This window comes from Conger conger, chromosome 1 (genome assembly GCF_963514075.1).
Source record: "Conger conger chromosome 1, fConCon1.1, whole genome shotgun sequence".
Classification (NCBI taxonomy): Eukaryota; Metazoa; Chordata; class Actinopteri; order Anguilliformes; family Congridae; genus Conger; species Conger conger.
In genome coordinates this window covers 24,021,086-24,034,508 of record NC_083760.1, presented here as the reverse complement: position 1 = coordinate 24,034,508, position 13,423 = coordinate 24,021,086, and the positions used below count along the sequence as shown (strand labels likewise).

Sequence of the window (13,423 nt, the reverse complement as noted above, 5' to 3'; positions counted from 1 at the left end):
GCAGCAGTTCTGCGAGCAGAAATGGCTTGTTAATGAGAAAGGTCAGGACCAGTCTGGTTGAAGCTGAGAGGAAGGTGACAGTAACGCAAATAACCATGCATTACAACAGTGGCATGCAGAAGAGTATTTCTGAACACACAATATCTCGTGATCTCAGTGAACAATTTCAGAGAAAGGACCAGCTCATGATCCAAAGAACCCCACCCCCACTTAACTTAACCTGTAAGGATGTAGCGTTATGGCTTGGCATTTGTGGCCACTACTGGAACTGACTCACTTGTCTTAATTGATGATATGACTGCTGACAGCAGCAGCAGGATAAATGCTAAAGTGTACATCTGCTCAGATACAACCAATTGCACAACTCACTGGACGGCGGTTAACCTTGGAGTAGGGCAATAACCCCAAACACACTACAAAAGCAAGCAGGGGTTTTTCAGGGCCAAAAAGTGAAATGTTTTTGATTGGCCCAGTCAATCACCTGACCTGAATCCAGTTGAACTTGCTGAAGACAGCATTGAAAAAATAAATCACCTGAAACAAACAGGATCTGAAGATCTCTGGCACGCAGGAAAGATTCCTAGCATCTGATGATATCTATGGGCCGCAGACTTACATGTCAAACACTGTACTTGCAAAACAGGCAGATTCACTGCTGTTTCTGCAAACATATAAAGGTAATCTTTTACTACTACACCTGAACATAAAAAAGTGACAAGACAACAGACATTCTCCCCTGTCATCTCCCAATATTCAACAAAGTTGGATGTGAATTGTGCATTCCGCCCTCCGCCAAGTTCCCATGATCAGAAGTGTTTACATCTAAGCAATTAAAAAAATGTTGGAAATGGAAAAATGGAAAAATTTCCAGTTTGCAGATTTGGAAAACGGTAGATTTATGCAGGTATACAGCTCACTAAACTTTAAAAGTAAAAAAGATGTGACTGCATGGTCTTTAAAAGCTGCAGACAGATGTCTTGGAGTTGTTGCGCAGGGAGTGCTTTAAGTGCTGTTGTCCTCATAATCTTCAGTTACCTTGATACAAGCTGTATAAATAAAAATGCAACTCACACATTTTCTATTGGTAGAAAAAACTCTCTGACAGTGGCATCACAAATAGTGTCTCATGTTCATCTCGCCTGCAGCACTTCTCAGTGGAGGGTCACCTGGAGTTTCAGGCATTGTTTTTTGCCTGGAGAAGGGCTGCATTTGATTTGTTCAAGAGCTGCAAGAAGAGGAATAACACCAAACTGTATGTATGTGTTCATTATGGAACTGATGTCTGAGTATCTGTCTGAGTATGACGGTTTAATCTCATCTGAATTTATCTATATTATCACATTTGCAGCGCTCAGGCCAAGAAAAAGGTTTTGTGCACATAGTTTTCTTTTGAAAGAGTATTAATATGTCAATCATTAACATGGCATAACATCCAAGCCTGAGTAAATAGGACAGAATTATGATATTTTACTAAAGCGGCAATAATGATCTTGGGCAGAACTTTTGTAACACTGATTATCCTGAAAGCTAAATCTTGTTTCAACTTTGAATAAGGATCAACTGACATTAATTGACAGAGAAACACTACTTTTGTTCTTTACTATGCAGGCATTGATGATGGCAATTGTGGAGGATGTCCTTCAGAAGATGATATGCCTGTCCTAGAAGGTGATGACGATGCATCATGAATGGAGGGGGTTGATTAAGAAAATAATAATTTTACAAACAGAAAAAGTGTCATTAATAATGAATTTAGAAACTATTTATTATATATCTAATTATATATATATATTATTTCTTTATTATTTATTTTTTTACTCAGCGAGTGGGGAATTACAGAGTGACCTGGCAACAGTAGCACACTGGCTTCGAGAGGCTTCTGGACACAGGGATTCTGGAACTATCTCTACAGCACAAGAACAGCAAGCCAGGACTGAAAGCACAGTTGAGTTAGCTAGACACAAGCCGAGGAATGCAGGTGTATTGTGAAGGAACTGAATAGAAGTGTTGCTTATTTAGCAAGAACTAGACGTGACCAACCAAGCAGGAATTATACAAAGGGAACAAGAAGGTAAGACATACTGTATACCATACTGTAAATACATAAAACATAATATTTAGCCAAATAAATTATATGTGTAGCTACAGTAGTATAACGTTAGATAATGTAATCTAACAGTTGCGCCGATACAAGCTAGCTATTGACGTTAGCTATTCCCAATATTTAACATCAATGAATTGCTTGAGGGTTAGCGAGCTACCCTCGTGTGTGTCTTTCAAATGAACCCTAGCTGGGTTACGACAGCATTTCCAGAATACTCCACGTCTGCTGCCTCGAGGAGATATAACTTAATTAAGTTCAGCAGTTGATCGCTTAAATGCTCGGGCAACTTTTAAGAGATTTAAGATAGCTGAATAAAAATACGTTAAATATAAATTAAATGAATGTTTATAAACATCCTACAATGAATTAAAGTCAGTAAATGTAGGCTGCTTGGTACCGCGGACATTTATTTCAGCATTTACATATTCACCTATGACATTCATACAATGAAACTTGGATACGTTATTTGGCATAACATTTTCCCTGAAGTTAGTCATTTTATTTTTCAGGGTTGCTAAAATTATTTTTCTCGGATAACTAGTAGATGCAGTATTCACGTTTGAGAGCAGGCGCAAACCAAAAGGTTTTCCCTTAAAGGGTTTGGGTTTGCTCGGTCGTTCTGTGGTAAAACAGGGCTGGACAGTGCGAAAATATTGTCACATTTTTGCTAATATAAATAATTGGCTTTAACTGATCATTATTAATATCAATTAATTATTAATTAACTAGAAGTTCACCACCGTGGCCGTGTCTGAAACGGGATCCAACTGAGCCCTCACAATATTTACTGTGTACTGAACGTACTACCTACTGTTTAGTGAATATCTTTTATTATGAGATGGGCAGAGAAAATATCGTCCATGCTATTCGATGGTGGTGCAGAATGTCCTAAGAGGTCCAGCCCTTGTAGTAAAAAGGCCCTGCCTCTTCCTCTCTGATTTATGGGATGCAAAGATGGCTCTTTCTCTCTATTGGACCTCCTAAAAAGTATGGTTTACTTCCTGAAGAGTGTGCTCCTGCATGCACTCAGCGAAACCCTGGAAATAAGTATATTAGGGGATATCATCCTGCTATTTTTAGAGAAAATTTCCCATCCAATGTACTCGACTTATGTGCTCAGTACTAGGCAAGTAGGCTAAGCGGTTTCAAACACGGCCTGGTGTTTATCTGGTGCAGTCAGTATTAATATAGCAATGTAATGTAATGATATGCAATGATAAAATATAAACTATGGGGAAAATGTTTTTTTATATAATATGTAAGGGATGATGTATATGAATTTGATGCACGACGCGGTCCACCTGATGCTAAGCCCTGCCATCCTGTAATACATATGACTTTATATCAGAATGGTACTTCAAGAACCCAGCAAATATCCCAAACAGTAGAAAAAACCTTCTCAACCAGATATCCTACTTGTTCTAGTCCCTCTCATTCTCAACTTTTAGTGCTTTCTGTGACTTTTAGGCAGTTTTTGATGAGAATTGTCTTCACTGCCAGTGTACACTATTGCTTGAGGAATATTGTATTATTCGACCCATTGCCTTGAATTATCACAGTATGGTAGCTGTCAATTATATTTTCCTGTAGAGTATAGGCTGAAATATTGTGATTTTACAGGGTTTGACAGCTAGTGGCTCTGCACGATTTGTGTCCTCAGATGCCTGAAGCACATGAACAGCCCATGGAGGAGGAGATGGAGACATTTGCCTTCCAGGCGGAGATCGCCCAGCTGATGTCCCTGATTATCAACACTTTCTACTCCAACAAAGAGATCTTCCTTAGGGAGATCATCTCCAACTCTTCTGATGTGAGCATACTGTGGGGACACTGTCAGTGTGCAGCTTTTAAAATAGTCACTGTCACTACCCCAATGAGCTTGACTGCCACCCTAATGACTCTCATCAACAGTAGTAGCTCTTATGGTCATAAAAATCTACATGCATTGACACGGTGTGCCAAAATGGGGCAGAATCAGCATGTGTCAGATAGCACGTTTAAAAAAAATGTCAGAACCGTAAGATTTTGAAATATTGTATATCCATAAAGAAAAAATAACCTATATATGCCAAAGGTTAAGAATTTTCCTGCACCAAAATATCTGAAATATGATACGATGACGTATGCAACATACAGCTCAACATTTGCATGGTTCCACGTGTCCATAAATGTTTTATAATGCTTAATAAGAAGAAGAATGAAAAAGTAATCATCTGATCTGCTATATAAGATGAAGCTTTGAAGTAATATAGATAACTTTTTTTGTAATTATGATTTTTTTAATTGAAATGAAATTACCATTATGAACATAATTTTTTTTTCTTCTGAAAGGCTCTTGACAAAATCAGATACGAGAGCCTCACAGACCCCTCCAAGCTGGATTCTGGGAAAGACCTCAAGATTGATATCATTCCAAACAAAGAGGAGCGCACTCTAACCCTCATCGACACAGGCATTGGGATGACTAAGGCTGACCTGATTAATAACTTGGGAACAATCGCCAAGTCAGGAACGAAAGCTTTTATGGAGGCCCTGCAGGCAGGGGCTGATATCTCCATGATTGGCCAATTTGGTGTGGGCTTCTACTCTGCCTACCTGGTAGCTGAGAAGGTGACCGTTATCACCAAGCACAATGATGATGAGCAGTATACCTGGGAATCATCTGCTGGGGGCTCTTTCACAATCAAAGTGGACACATGTAAGATTACATTCATAGAAGATCAGATGAAATATTAGCGTTGATAATCTGTCTTATTTTATGCCAAGCCTGTTAGAACTGTATTCTCCAATATCTAGTGCACAAGATAAAATATTTTACTGTGTTAGTGTGATTTGTGATATACCCTAATTCATCAAATATCTGATGATTTATTAGCTGAACCTCTGGGCCGTGGAACAAAAGTGATCCTGCATTTGAAAGAGGACCAAACCGAATACCTCGAGGAGCGGAGGGTGAAAGAAATTGTAAAGAAGCATTCCCAGTTCATTGGATACCCTATTACTCTGTTTGTAAGTACTGTCGTGCTAGCCCTGAAGTTCAGCAGTAAGTTAGTTGAACACCATAACATGAGCACAAAGAAACTGTGAGCACAGCAGAAATGTTGTATCCCATCACTCAAGCTTATATTGCCCTGGTACTGTGTGCTGAGCTCTGTTCTCTGTACAGGTGGAAAAGGAGCGTGATAAGGAGGTGAGTGACGATGAGGCAGAGGAGGAGACGGACAAGGGAGAAAAGAGTGACGAGGACAAACCCGACATTGAGGACGTGGGCTCGGATGCGGAGGAGGACGAGAAACAGAGCTCGGAAAAGAAAAAGAAGAAGATCAAGGAGAAGTACATTGACGAGGAGGAGCTCAACAAGACCAAGCCCATCTGGACAAGGAACCCTGAGGACATTACCACCGTGGAGTATGGCGAGTTCTACAAGAGCCTGACCAATGACTGGGAGGACCACCTGGCTGTAAAGGTGAGGCTTAATATCCTGGGGCTGTGTTTTCACTGTGAGCCAATCAACAAAGCACCCTGAGTTCTTTTTTGCACAAGACACATCTTGTTTGAATACATTTTGCAATTCCAGAGTTGTTTTATATGATGTCATCTGCTTGGGACAGCCTGTGGTACTACAATATATAATATGTATCATTTGTGACCAACACTGCAGTCACAGGTGAAATAAAGAGGTTTGTATTTTGTTCCTTCAAGCTCTCCCTCACCCTGATTGTTCTTCGTTGGCAGCACTTTTCAGTTGAAGGCCAGCTGGAGTTCAGGGCTCTCCTCTTTGTGCCAAGGCGTGCCCCCTTTGACCTATTTGAGAACAAGAAAAAGAAGAACAACATCAAGCTCTATGTACGCAGGGTGTTCATCATGGACAACTGTGACGAGCTCATTCCAGAATACCTCAGTAAGTAGGCAGAATTCATATCTCCTCATGTGGCTGAATTACTTGATGTGCTTAAAGAGGGCTTGTACGGTGTGCCCAGACCAAGAGCTGCCTTGTTTGTTCCTGGTAGACTTCATTAAAGGTGTGGTGGACTCTGAGGACCTTCCTCTAAACATCTCCAGAGAGATGTTGCAGCAGAGCAAGATCCTGAAGGTGATCCGTAAGAACCTGGTGAAGAAGTGCTTGGAGCTGTTCACTGAGCTTGCTGAGGATAAGGACAACTACAAGAAGTGCTATGAGCAGTTCTCCAAGAACCTCAAGGTCAGTCTTCTGCCACAAAAACAGCTGTTGCCTTAGTTAGACATTTTGAAATTGACCAAGGTGTCATTTTACCCTTGCTAGAAGTAGCTAAATGTGGAACTTCAGTAACTCATCCAACTGTTTCCCTTCTCAATGTAGTGTAGTTATTTTGGTTACTTGTACTAATACTCTTACATTGTAAATTAGTGACATAATCAAATGATAAAAATGCCCCCCGCTCCCAGCTTGGAATCCACGAGGACTCTCAGAACCGCAAGAAGTTGTCAGACCTGCTGAGATACTATACCTCTGCCTCTGGAGATGAGGTGGTGTCCCTCAAGGACTATGTCACTCGAATGAAGGACAATCAAAAGCACATCTACTACATCACTGGTGAGTAGTTTATTTGCAGCACAGACCATACTGTAGATCACCTATCTCTTTCTAGTGGGGTGGATCAGTGACAAGTTATTGTATAGCATCGTATTAGTGCTTGTCAAGACTTGCAACTTGTCTCAGTTGTAACTTTGTGTTCCTGCAGGTGAGACAAAAGAGCAAGTGGCCAACTCTGTCTTTGTGGAGCGCCTGCGCAAGGCTGGCCTTGAAGTGATCTACATGATTGAGCCCATCGATGAGTACTGTGTCCAGCAGCTCAAAGAGTTTGAAGGAAAGAACCTGGTGTCTGTAACCAAAGAGGGCCTGGAGCTGCCTGAAGATGAGGAGGAGAAGAAACGGCAAGAGGAGAAAAAAGCCAAGTTTGATAACCTCTGCAAGATTATGAAAGACATCTTGGAGAAGAAAGTGGAAAAGGTGAGATGCATCACTGCCTGCAAAGCTCTATACTGTAGTCCCTGTCTCTTGTCATATTTTAGGCATGAGCGAGCTCACTGTAACTGCTGAATAAAACGATAATGAATAGGGGCGGCCTGTAGCGTAGTGGTTAGGGTAAATGACTGGGACACGCAAGGTCGGTGGTTCTAATCCCGGTGTAGCCACAATAAGATCCGCACTCTGTTGGGCCCTTGAGCAAGGCCCTTAACCCTGCATTGCTCCAGGGGAGGATGGTCTCCTGCTTAGTCTAATCAACTGTATGTCGCTCTGGATATGAGTGTCTGCCAAATGCCAATAATGTAATGTAATGTAATGAATAGCTTTCTTACAACCTTGTCCATTGCAAGGGACTTAACGTTTTTGCTTTGTTTGGACCAGGTCACAGTCTCCAACCGCTTAGTGGCATCCCCCTGCTGCATTGTCACCAGCACGTACGGCTGGACAGCCAACATGGAGAGGATAATGAAAGCTCAGGCACTGAGGGATAACTCCACCATGGGCTACATGGCTGCAAAGAAGCAGCTTGAGATTAATCATGAGCACCCCATTGTCGACACTCTCAGACAGAGGTCCGAGGCTGACAAAAATGACAAGTCAGTGAAGGACCTAGTCATCCTGCTCTTTGAGACTGCCTTATTGTCTTCAGGCTTCACGCTGGAAGACCCCCAAACACACTCAAATCGCATTTACAGGATGATCAAGCTTGGCTTAGGTGAGTGCCCTGGGTGGGTTGCGGGTGACTGCGTCCTCTGTGCTTGAAGAACTAGCTCACCAACACCTCTGTCCATCACCAGGTATTGATGAGGACGACATGTCCATGGAGACAGAAACTAAATCGGTTACCATTGAAGATATGCCTCCCTTGGAAGGAGAAGACGATGCATCCAGGATGGAGGAAGTTGACTGAGTTTTCTGAATGCAGTTTTAGTTAGTTTGAAATCTGGATTAACAAATGCTGCGGGCATGTGACCAATTTTCATGCTTAAAATTTCAAGTATATTACCCCAGTCATTGCAGCACTGCCTGAGGTTCTGTATTTTTAGCCATTCCCTTACCATTTTATTTTGTAATGTTTTCTTTTTAAATGTTTACATTCCAACACTTTTTTCTGGGAAATAATTTGGATTGTGGTTTCTTTGAAATAAGTTTTGAAATGGTTGCGTCAAATATACATGTCCTTGGATTATCTTTTTATTAATAAACTATCATGCATATTGTGCTAGTACTTATGCTGTGTGTGTGTGTGTGTGTGTGTGTGTGTGTGTCTGTGAATGAATGAATGAATGAATGAAGTGATTACATACCAATGTTATGCTATTTTTCTTACCATTACAATTGAAAGTGGAAAAGTAGATTCCAGCCCTGCCTTCTAGACTGGCATTGATGCTGAACTGACATTAAGCCAAATCCTATACATAAAATGCTTAAATAAAAATAAATAAAATAACAATAAAAAAATAAAGAGAAATCCATAGCTGTAGGTTTCTGTCCTCCCTTTTAAACAATAAGTTGCCTTACAATTGTCGATATAACTTGCACTCAAGTATAAACTGTGGGTATGAATACCAAATGAATGCAGTACACCTTTTATAATTGGGTAAATTACAAGATCTGCACATTATGTAGCGTGAGGTTCCTCCGTGGCACTAGAATTGGCAGTATCTCAAATGTGTATTTCAATTTATACAAAACCCACAATAAAATACAAATGTTGACAGGGATGTATACAGTTTATGGGAATAATGTTTGAATAATGTAAAGTAAAAAGCTGCGAATACCAATTTATGAAATTCGTGTTCTTAGGTAATCAACCGTCGAAAATCTGCCTGCACTGCATTTCTGTTAAAGGGGGCGACAAAAACGCTTCATGCGCAGAATGTCGACTAGGCGTAAAAAGCGAAGGCAGAAACAGACGGTTCAAGGTAACAATGTTTTGCATTGGGTAGCAGTTAAAATATTAAGCGAGAAATTCTATCGGTACAACGAGTGCCTTCGTTTCGCGGGTAATAATATTTAGTGAGTCATGATGAAAATCTGCCTTGTTTTCAGAGCATGACTCACTATTCGTGTGTCAGAGTGTTTTCACCCGGAATTGTTCAAGCTCGCCTTCGCATTGAAGAAACAAGTGTTTAATCATACCGTAATGTCACTGAATTTAGATTTCCATGGTATGCATCGGTCTTTGGTTGTTTCTGTCATTTCCAAGCGAATTGCACCGTTAAGTAGTCTGCTTAACTTCCAAGACGTTGTGTTTGATGGTGAATTGCGTGAATGTGAACCAGGGTGTTTAGTCTTCATAATTCGCAGGTGCGTTGAATCATGAAAAGTTTTCATAGCACCTCATTTACAACCTCAGGTTCTACCTTTGCACTGTTTGGTATTAATCTGGCAGAGCAGTATAACAAATAGTCTCAATCTCTCAACACGTTGCTGTATGTGAAGTGTAATGCTCATATATAATCGCACTGCAAAGTATGTACCAAAGATATCTAACGTTACTGTATTAAGGACGTGGAAATGGCGTGGTTTCAGACTGAAACTTTGAGTGCTGCATGAAAAATTGTAACTAAACCTTCAAATCACTTTCATATTTTTGCCACTGAAGACTGAGCATTGCAGTAAAATCAATCTTGCACCTGTGATTAGCTGCACATATTCCATTTATCTACCTGGAGGCATTGTTACTTCGAACTTGTTGTTGAACTTTTCAGAATACCATGGTAGTAACTAAATTGATTTTATACATTAGGTGGTCATGTTTTGCTGACTACCATAAAACATACAGGGCTTTAACTGATGTAGAAACACAAGTGGTTGGGAACCATTACACCTGGCAACGGGCTTTCTCATCTTTGTGTGAGCAGGTTGTCGTGACTGGAAAGATGGACAGAGAAGCACAGGTTGTGTGGATAGATTGGCTTTCAAGTACATGGTGAGCATATACAGAAATACCTGGTCCATTTATACAAGTACCCATTTAGTTTTCAGTATGAAAAAAGGGAGCCACAGTGCATAGATGCTACGAACTAAACATAGAGGGTGGATAAGATGAGCAAATATCGATATAACTACATGCTTTACCACACAAGTGATGTATTACAGTTTGTGTAAAAACAAGACATCTTAGTTTAATTGGACTAAGGCAAGCAAATTGGTAGTATATATGCATGTGAAGATTGAGCAATGTTTTTTTTTTTGTTGTTTTTTTTTTTTTTTTTTTTCCTCTTCCCCCCCCTTCTTCCCCTTTTTATTTTAACTCACTTTTATCCCAGGAGATGTGTAAAGTAGAATCCAGCACGGACTCAGAGTCAGACACTAGTCCGAGATGGTCTGACACGAGCACCAAGGTATTTCACCCGGGAAATTCTGATAAAAGTTTACTTGAATATACGTTATTCTGAATTGAATTGGTTTCAAAACAAAAAGGCCGTTGTGGGATAAGGGACAAGGAACAGTGGATGCTGAATCACACCACTGTATGAATACATCTGTTGTATTGCTCTGTCAAGGGATGCGTTTCTAGTACACCCGAGAGCCGAACCACCCACAAGACACTGATGTTTATACCAAAGCCTGGACGCCATCAGCTACCTGTGAGTAAGAGTTGTCTGTAAATCTTTGCAATGACCATTTAAACTATTGCATATACCCAACTCACTACATTTGACTCACTACACTACATTTCCCAGTGTGCATTGTTTCATATTTATTTATCATGCCTGTTTTTCTCTATCAAGTCTTTGGACCCATATGATGGGAGCTCAGAGGACTCTGGATCATCCAAATGTGGCCCAAAAGGACAACGGCAGGGAGGCTGCAGAATGCGGAGCAGGGGTCGCAGGGGGACCACAAACACGGCTACTTTCACCAGGGGGGCCCAGGCCAGCACACCGGCACTGCCGGCTCTGGATGTCCAGATGAGATCATCGAGTGACTCCGAAATTCGGACGGTTGACCTCGGCCTCTTGTCCCCCAGAGGCCACAAGGGACATGTCAAAGAGCTGGCCGTTGATTCTGGGATGCACACAGAATCATCCCACTGCACACCCGGAGTCTTCGCCTACGTGGGTGTGACTCCTGTCCGACTGCCTGAAAGCCCCGCCCACAAGAGCCAGACAGGATCTCATAGGCTGCACCCCAAATCCCCCAGCAGCCCAACCTCTCTTAAGTCCCTTCCCAAACGCAAGTCGTGTTTCCCAGGAGCTGAAGCAGGAGAACGTGGTCTAAGGAAGAGGCAATGTGTTATGGATATGGACGTGAGCCACTTTCCCCTGTAGACTTGCATGCAGGAAAAATTGCAGTGACAATTTCTTTGTGAAACGCATCTGTGCCATGTATCTAATTCAGTGCATTGTAAGCCAAGGGGTGCATTGCCCATTAATTGAAGAATAACGTGAAGACAAACTGTATTATATGGTCAAGTGTTTGAGGTCAGACTGCACCTTTTTCTTAATTCATGTGGCTTGTGACTCACTGTATGCAGCATATCCATCAGTCCACAACCAGTAGAACAAAGTGAGTCTTGAAATGTATGCAGCTTAGCACCCTAAAGCAGAAATTACTGATACTGCTAGTATCAATGACTATAGTGAAGTTAGTTCATTGGCTGATAGTGTATTCAGTGTCCTTGGCAGTTTTGTTCTTTGCGCAGGAGAAGGAATAAGGAGTAATTTTCCTTAATTTGAGAGATCTGCAGGAATCTGCTGGAAGTGGCAACAATTCAATAAGGGCTTCATGCTTAAAGCGTATTTTTCCTTATGTACTGTACACAGTTTAAATTGTATAAGGGTATGCACAGCATACATTTTGCTTTGGTGGTGGAGTTTAGTACTTCTGTTTGAAGAAAATAAATATTGCACTTGAAATTACAGTATATTGAAGCGCCAGTACTTCTGTCTTCAAGTTTTTCTTCAGCTGAATGTTTGTAAGCCTGTTACAAAATTGTCAACAACTTTAAAAGTTATGGATTCCATAAACATACTGTATGTGAATGACAGAATATTTTTATGGGCAAGTACAAATGTAGTAGTACAAATCCCAATATGTAATGGTTTTGCGGTTAAGTTTTAACTTGCTGCATTGACATTTCTTGAATTTTTTGAACCACCACAAAACATTCCAGAAGCAATGCATATGCATGTCTGAACATATTGATGACATTGTTTGCAATATGTACTTACATTTAGGTATTTTAATTTGTGCCAATTTCAAGTGAAGCTGAATGTGGCATCTTTGAAGTTCCATAGCAATTCAGTTACTTCGTACACAATGAAAACAATCAGAGAAAGCTTGAGGCAAGATCAACGGCAGAAAAATTAACGCTGTTTCATTTCACTTGGATAAAAGCGACATTAGAGACTTAAATACTATGAGCAGCAGAACTGGGATTTAAACACTCCGTTCTCTCTCTAGCAACTGTACAATTCAGAAGTTATTGGATGCACAAAACTTCTTTACCCCAAACCCAACAGTAAATCTGTTTTTCATTTGGTGATGTTACATGAAAATGTTGGACACAAATTTAAAAAACTGTTCTCCCCTTTATCATGCAAGTACAGATTTGGACATTGAAAGCTAATGACAAATTGCTCCAAGTATCATTACTGTGTAGGGTCAGTTGAAATTTGCACTGCATCACGTCAACCGTTGGATGCTACTGGGCATGGCAGAAGGAGGCAAATATGGCAAAAACAAAAAGATGAAGGAGATTGCCTTTTTGTATAGTAGTTTGTATTTGGTGGATGTCTGTTGTTAGACCAATTTCTTCACAATACAAGTTGCAGTGTAAACCCCACCACACAGAATTATGGTTACAATGATTTATTATGCATGACCTTACTACACAACATGTTTCCTTCATAAAAAACATACAGGTTCCTTCTTTAAAATCCTCCAAACCATCTTCAAAATCCTCCAAAGCTTACCTCCAGTCTCACATCCTTCCTACACAGACCAACTAACTACATTTCTTACCAACCACAAGACTTTCTAAACAACTTTCACAAAAGAAGTATTATTCCTTTAATGCATCTCTGATTATACGAGACAAACTACTAAATGTTTTCTTTTTATGATTAACTACTATGAATAGTATGAATGAATGTTAATTCGGATGCCATCCTTTGCAGTGCAGTCTACTCGGTGCAGAGCACAGCCACCCCCCGTTCGTAGAAGTGGTGAGGATCCTCCTTGGTGGCGATATCGAAGTCCACGGTGAAGATCAGGTCAGCCCGGGTGAAGTTGAGGTACACAGGGAGAGTGACCTGTAGGGATATGAGTGGGAACGGTAGCAAATATTTTCATAAAAG

General features: G+C 40.7%; 3 protein-coding genes across 8 annotated transcripts in view; 2 read left to right on the top strand and 1 right to left on the bottom strand.

Moving 5' to 3' along the window:
* Nucleotides 1-1,878: 1,878 nt before the first annotated feature.
* LOC133125270 (heat shock protein HSP 90-alpha-like) lies at nucleotides 1,879-8,329 on the top strand. Of its 2 annotated transcripts, none has more exons than XM_061237062.1 (11): nucleotides 1,879-2,071; nucleotides 3,765-3,914; nucleotides 4,436-4,802; nucleotides 4,980-5,113; nucleotides 5,271-5,570; nucleotides 5,840-6,005; nucleotides 6,115-6,305; nucleotides 6,530-6,677; nucleotides 6,826-7,094; nucleotides 7,494-7,827; nucleotides 7,910-8,329. In XM_061237062.1, the coding sequence occupies exons 2-11, from the start codon at nucleotides 3,765-3,767 to the stop codon at nucleotides 8,020-8,022; spliced, it is 2,172 nt and encodes a 723-aa protein (XP_061093046.1). In that variant the 5' UTR covers nucleotides 1,879-2,071; the 3' UTR covers nucleotides 8,023-8,329. The 2 variants fall into 2 exon arrangements, with proteins under 2 accessions (XP_061093046.1, XP_061093056.1); XM_061237072.1 differs by having other exon boundaries at nucleotides 3,725-3,914.
* A 617-nt stretch (nucleotides 8,330-8,946) lies between these two features.
* On the top strand, nucleotides 8,947-11,988 carry LOC133106279 (uncharacterized). 4 transcript variants are annotated; one of them, XM_061216020.1, is made up of 5 exons: nucleotides 8,947-9,037; nucleotides 9,980-10,047; nucleotides 10,391-10,462; nucleotides 10,625-10,708; nucleotides 10,853-11,988. In XM_061216020.1, exons 1-5 carry the CDS (start codon nucleotides 8,983-8,985, stop codon nucleotides 11,390-11,392), a joined length of 819 nt encoding a protein of 272 aa, XP_061072004.1. In that variant the 5' UTR covers nucleotides 8,947-8,982; the 3' UTR covers nucleotides 11,393-11,988. The 4 variants fall into 4 exon arrangements, with proteins under 4 accessions (XP_061072004.1, XP_061072003.1, XP_061072005.1 ...); XM_061216019.1 differs by having other exon boundaries at nucleotides 8,952-9,037; nucleotides 10,388-10,462; XM_061216021.1 differs by lacking the exon at nucleotides 8,947-9,037 and adding an exon at nucleotides 9,098-9,283 and having other exon boundaries at nucleotides 10,388-10,462.
* A 931-nt stretch (nucleotides 11,989-12,919) lies between these two features.
* dync1h1 (dynein, cytoplasmic 1, heavy chain 1) overlaps nucleotides 12,920-13,423 on the bottom strand; it is a 36,411-nt gene continuing 35,907 nt past the window's right edge. For both annotated transcript variants that reach the window (XM_061215736.1, XM_061215744.1), the window contains exon 78: nucleotides 12,920-13,378. In XM_061215736.1, the coding sequence (XP_061071720.1) occupies nucleotides 13,250-13,378 (129 nt within the window). In that variant the 3' untranslated portion in view covers nucleotides 12,920-13,249. The remainder of the gene's footprint in view (nucleotides 13,379-13,423) is intronic.

What these genes read in the sequence shown, in the direction of transcription:
- LOC133125270 (XM_061237062.1), top strand. Translation starts at nt 3,765, where the DNA reads ATGCCTGAAGCACATGAACAGCCCATGGAGGAGGAGATGGAGACATTT. An exon ending in CACAATCAAAGTGGACACAT is followed by an intron (nt 4,803 to 4,979) that starts GTAAGATTACAT and finishes ATGATTTATTAG; the next exon opens with CTGAACCTCTGGGCCGTGGA. An exon ending in TGGAGAAGAAAGTGGAAAAG is followed by an intron (nt 7,095 to 7,493) that starts GTGAGATGCATC and finishes TGTTTGGACCAG; the next exon opens with GTCACAGTCTCCAACCGCTT.
- LOC133106279 (XM_061216019.1), top strand. Translation starts at nt 8,983, where the DNA reads ATGCGCAGAATGTCGACTAGGCGTAAAAAGCGAAGGCAGAAACAGACG. An exon ending in GATTGGCTTTCAAGTACATG is followed by an intron (nt 10,048 to 10,387) that starts GTGAGCATATAC and finishes CTTTTATCCCAG; the next exon opens with GAGATGTGTAAAGTAGAATC. An exon ending in GGTCTGACACGAGCACCAAG is followed by an intron (nt 10,463 to 10,624) that starts GTATTTCACCCG and finishes TGCTCTGTCAAG; the next exon opens with GGATGCGTTTCTAGTACACC.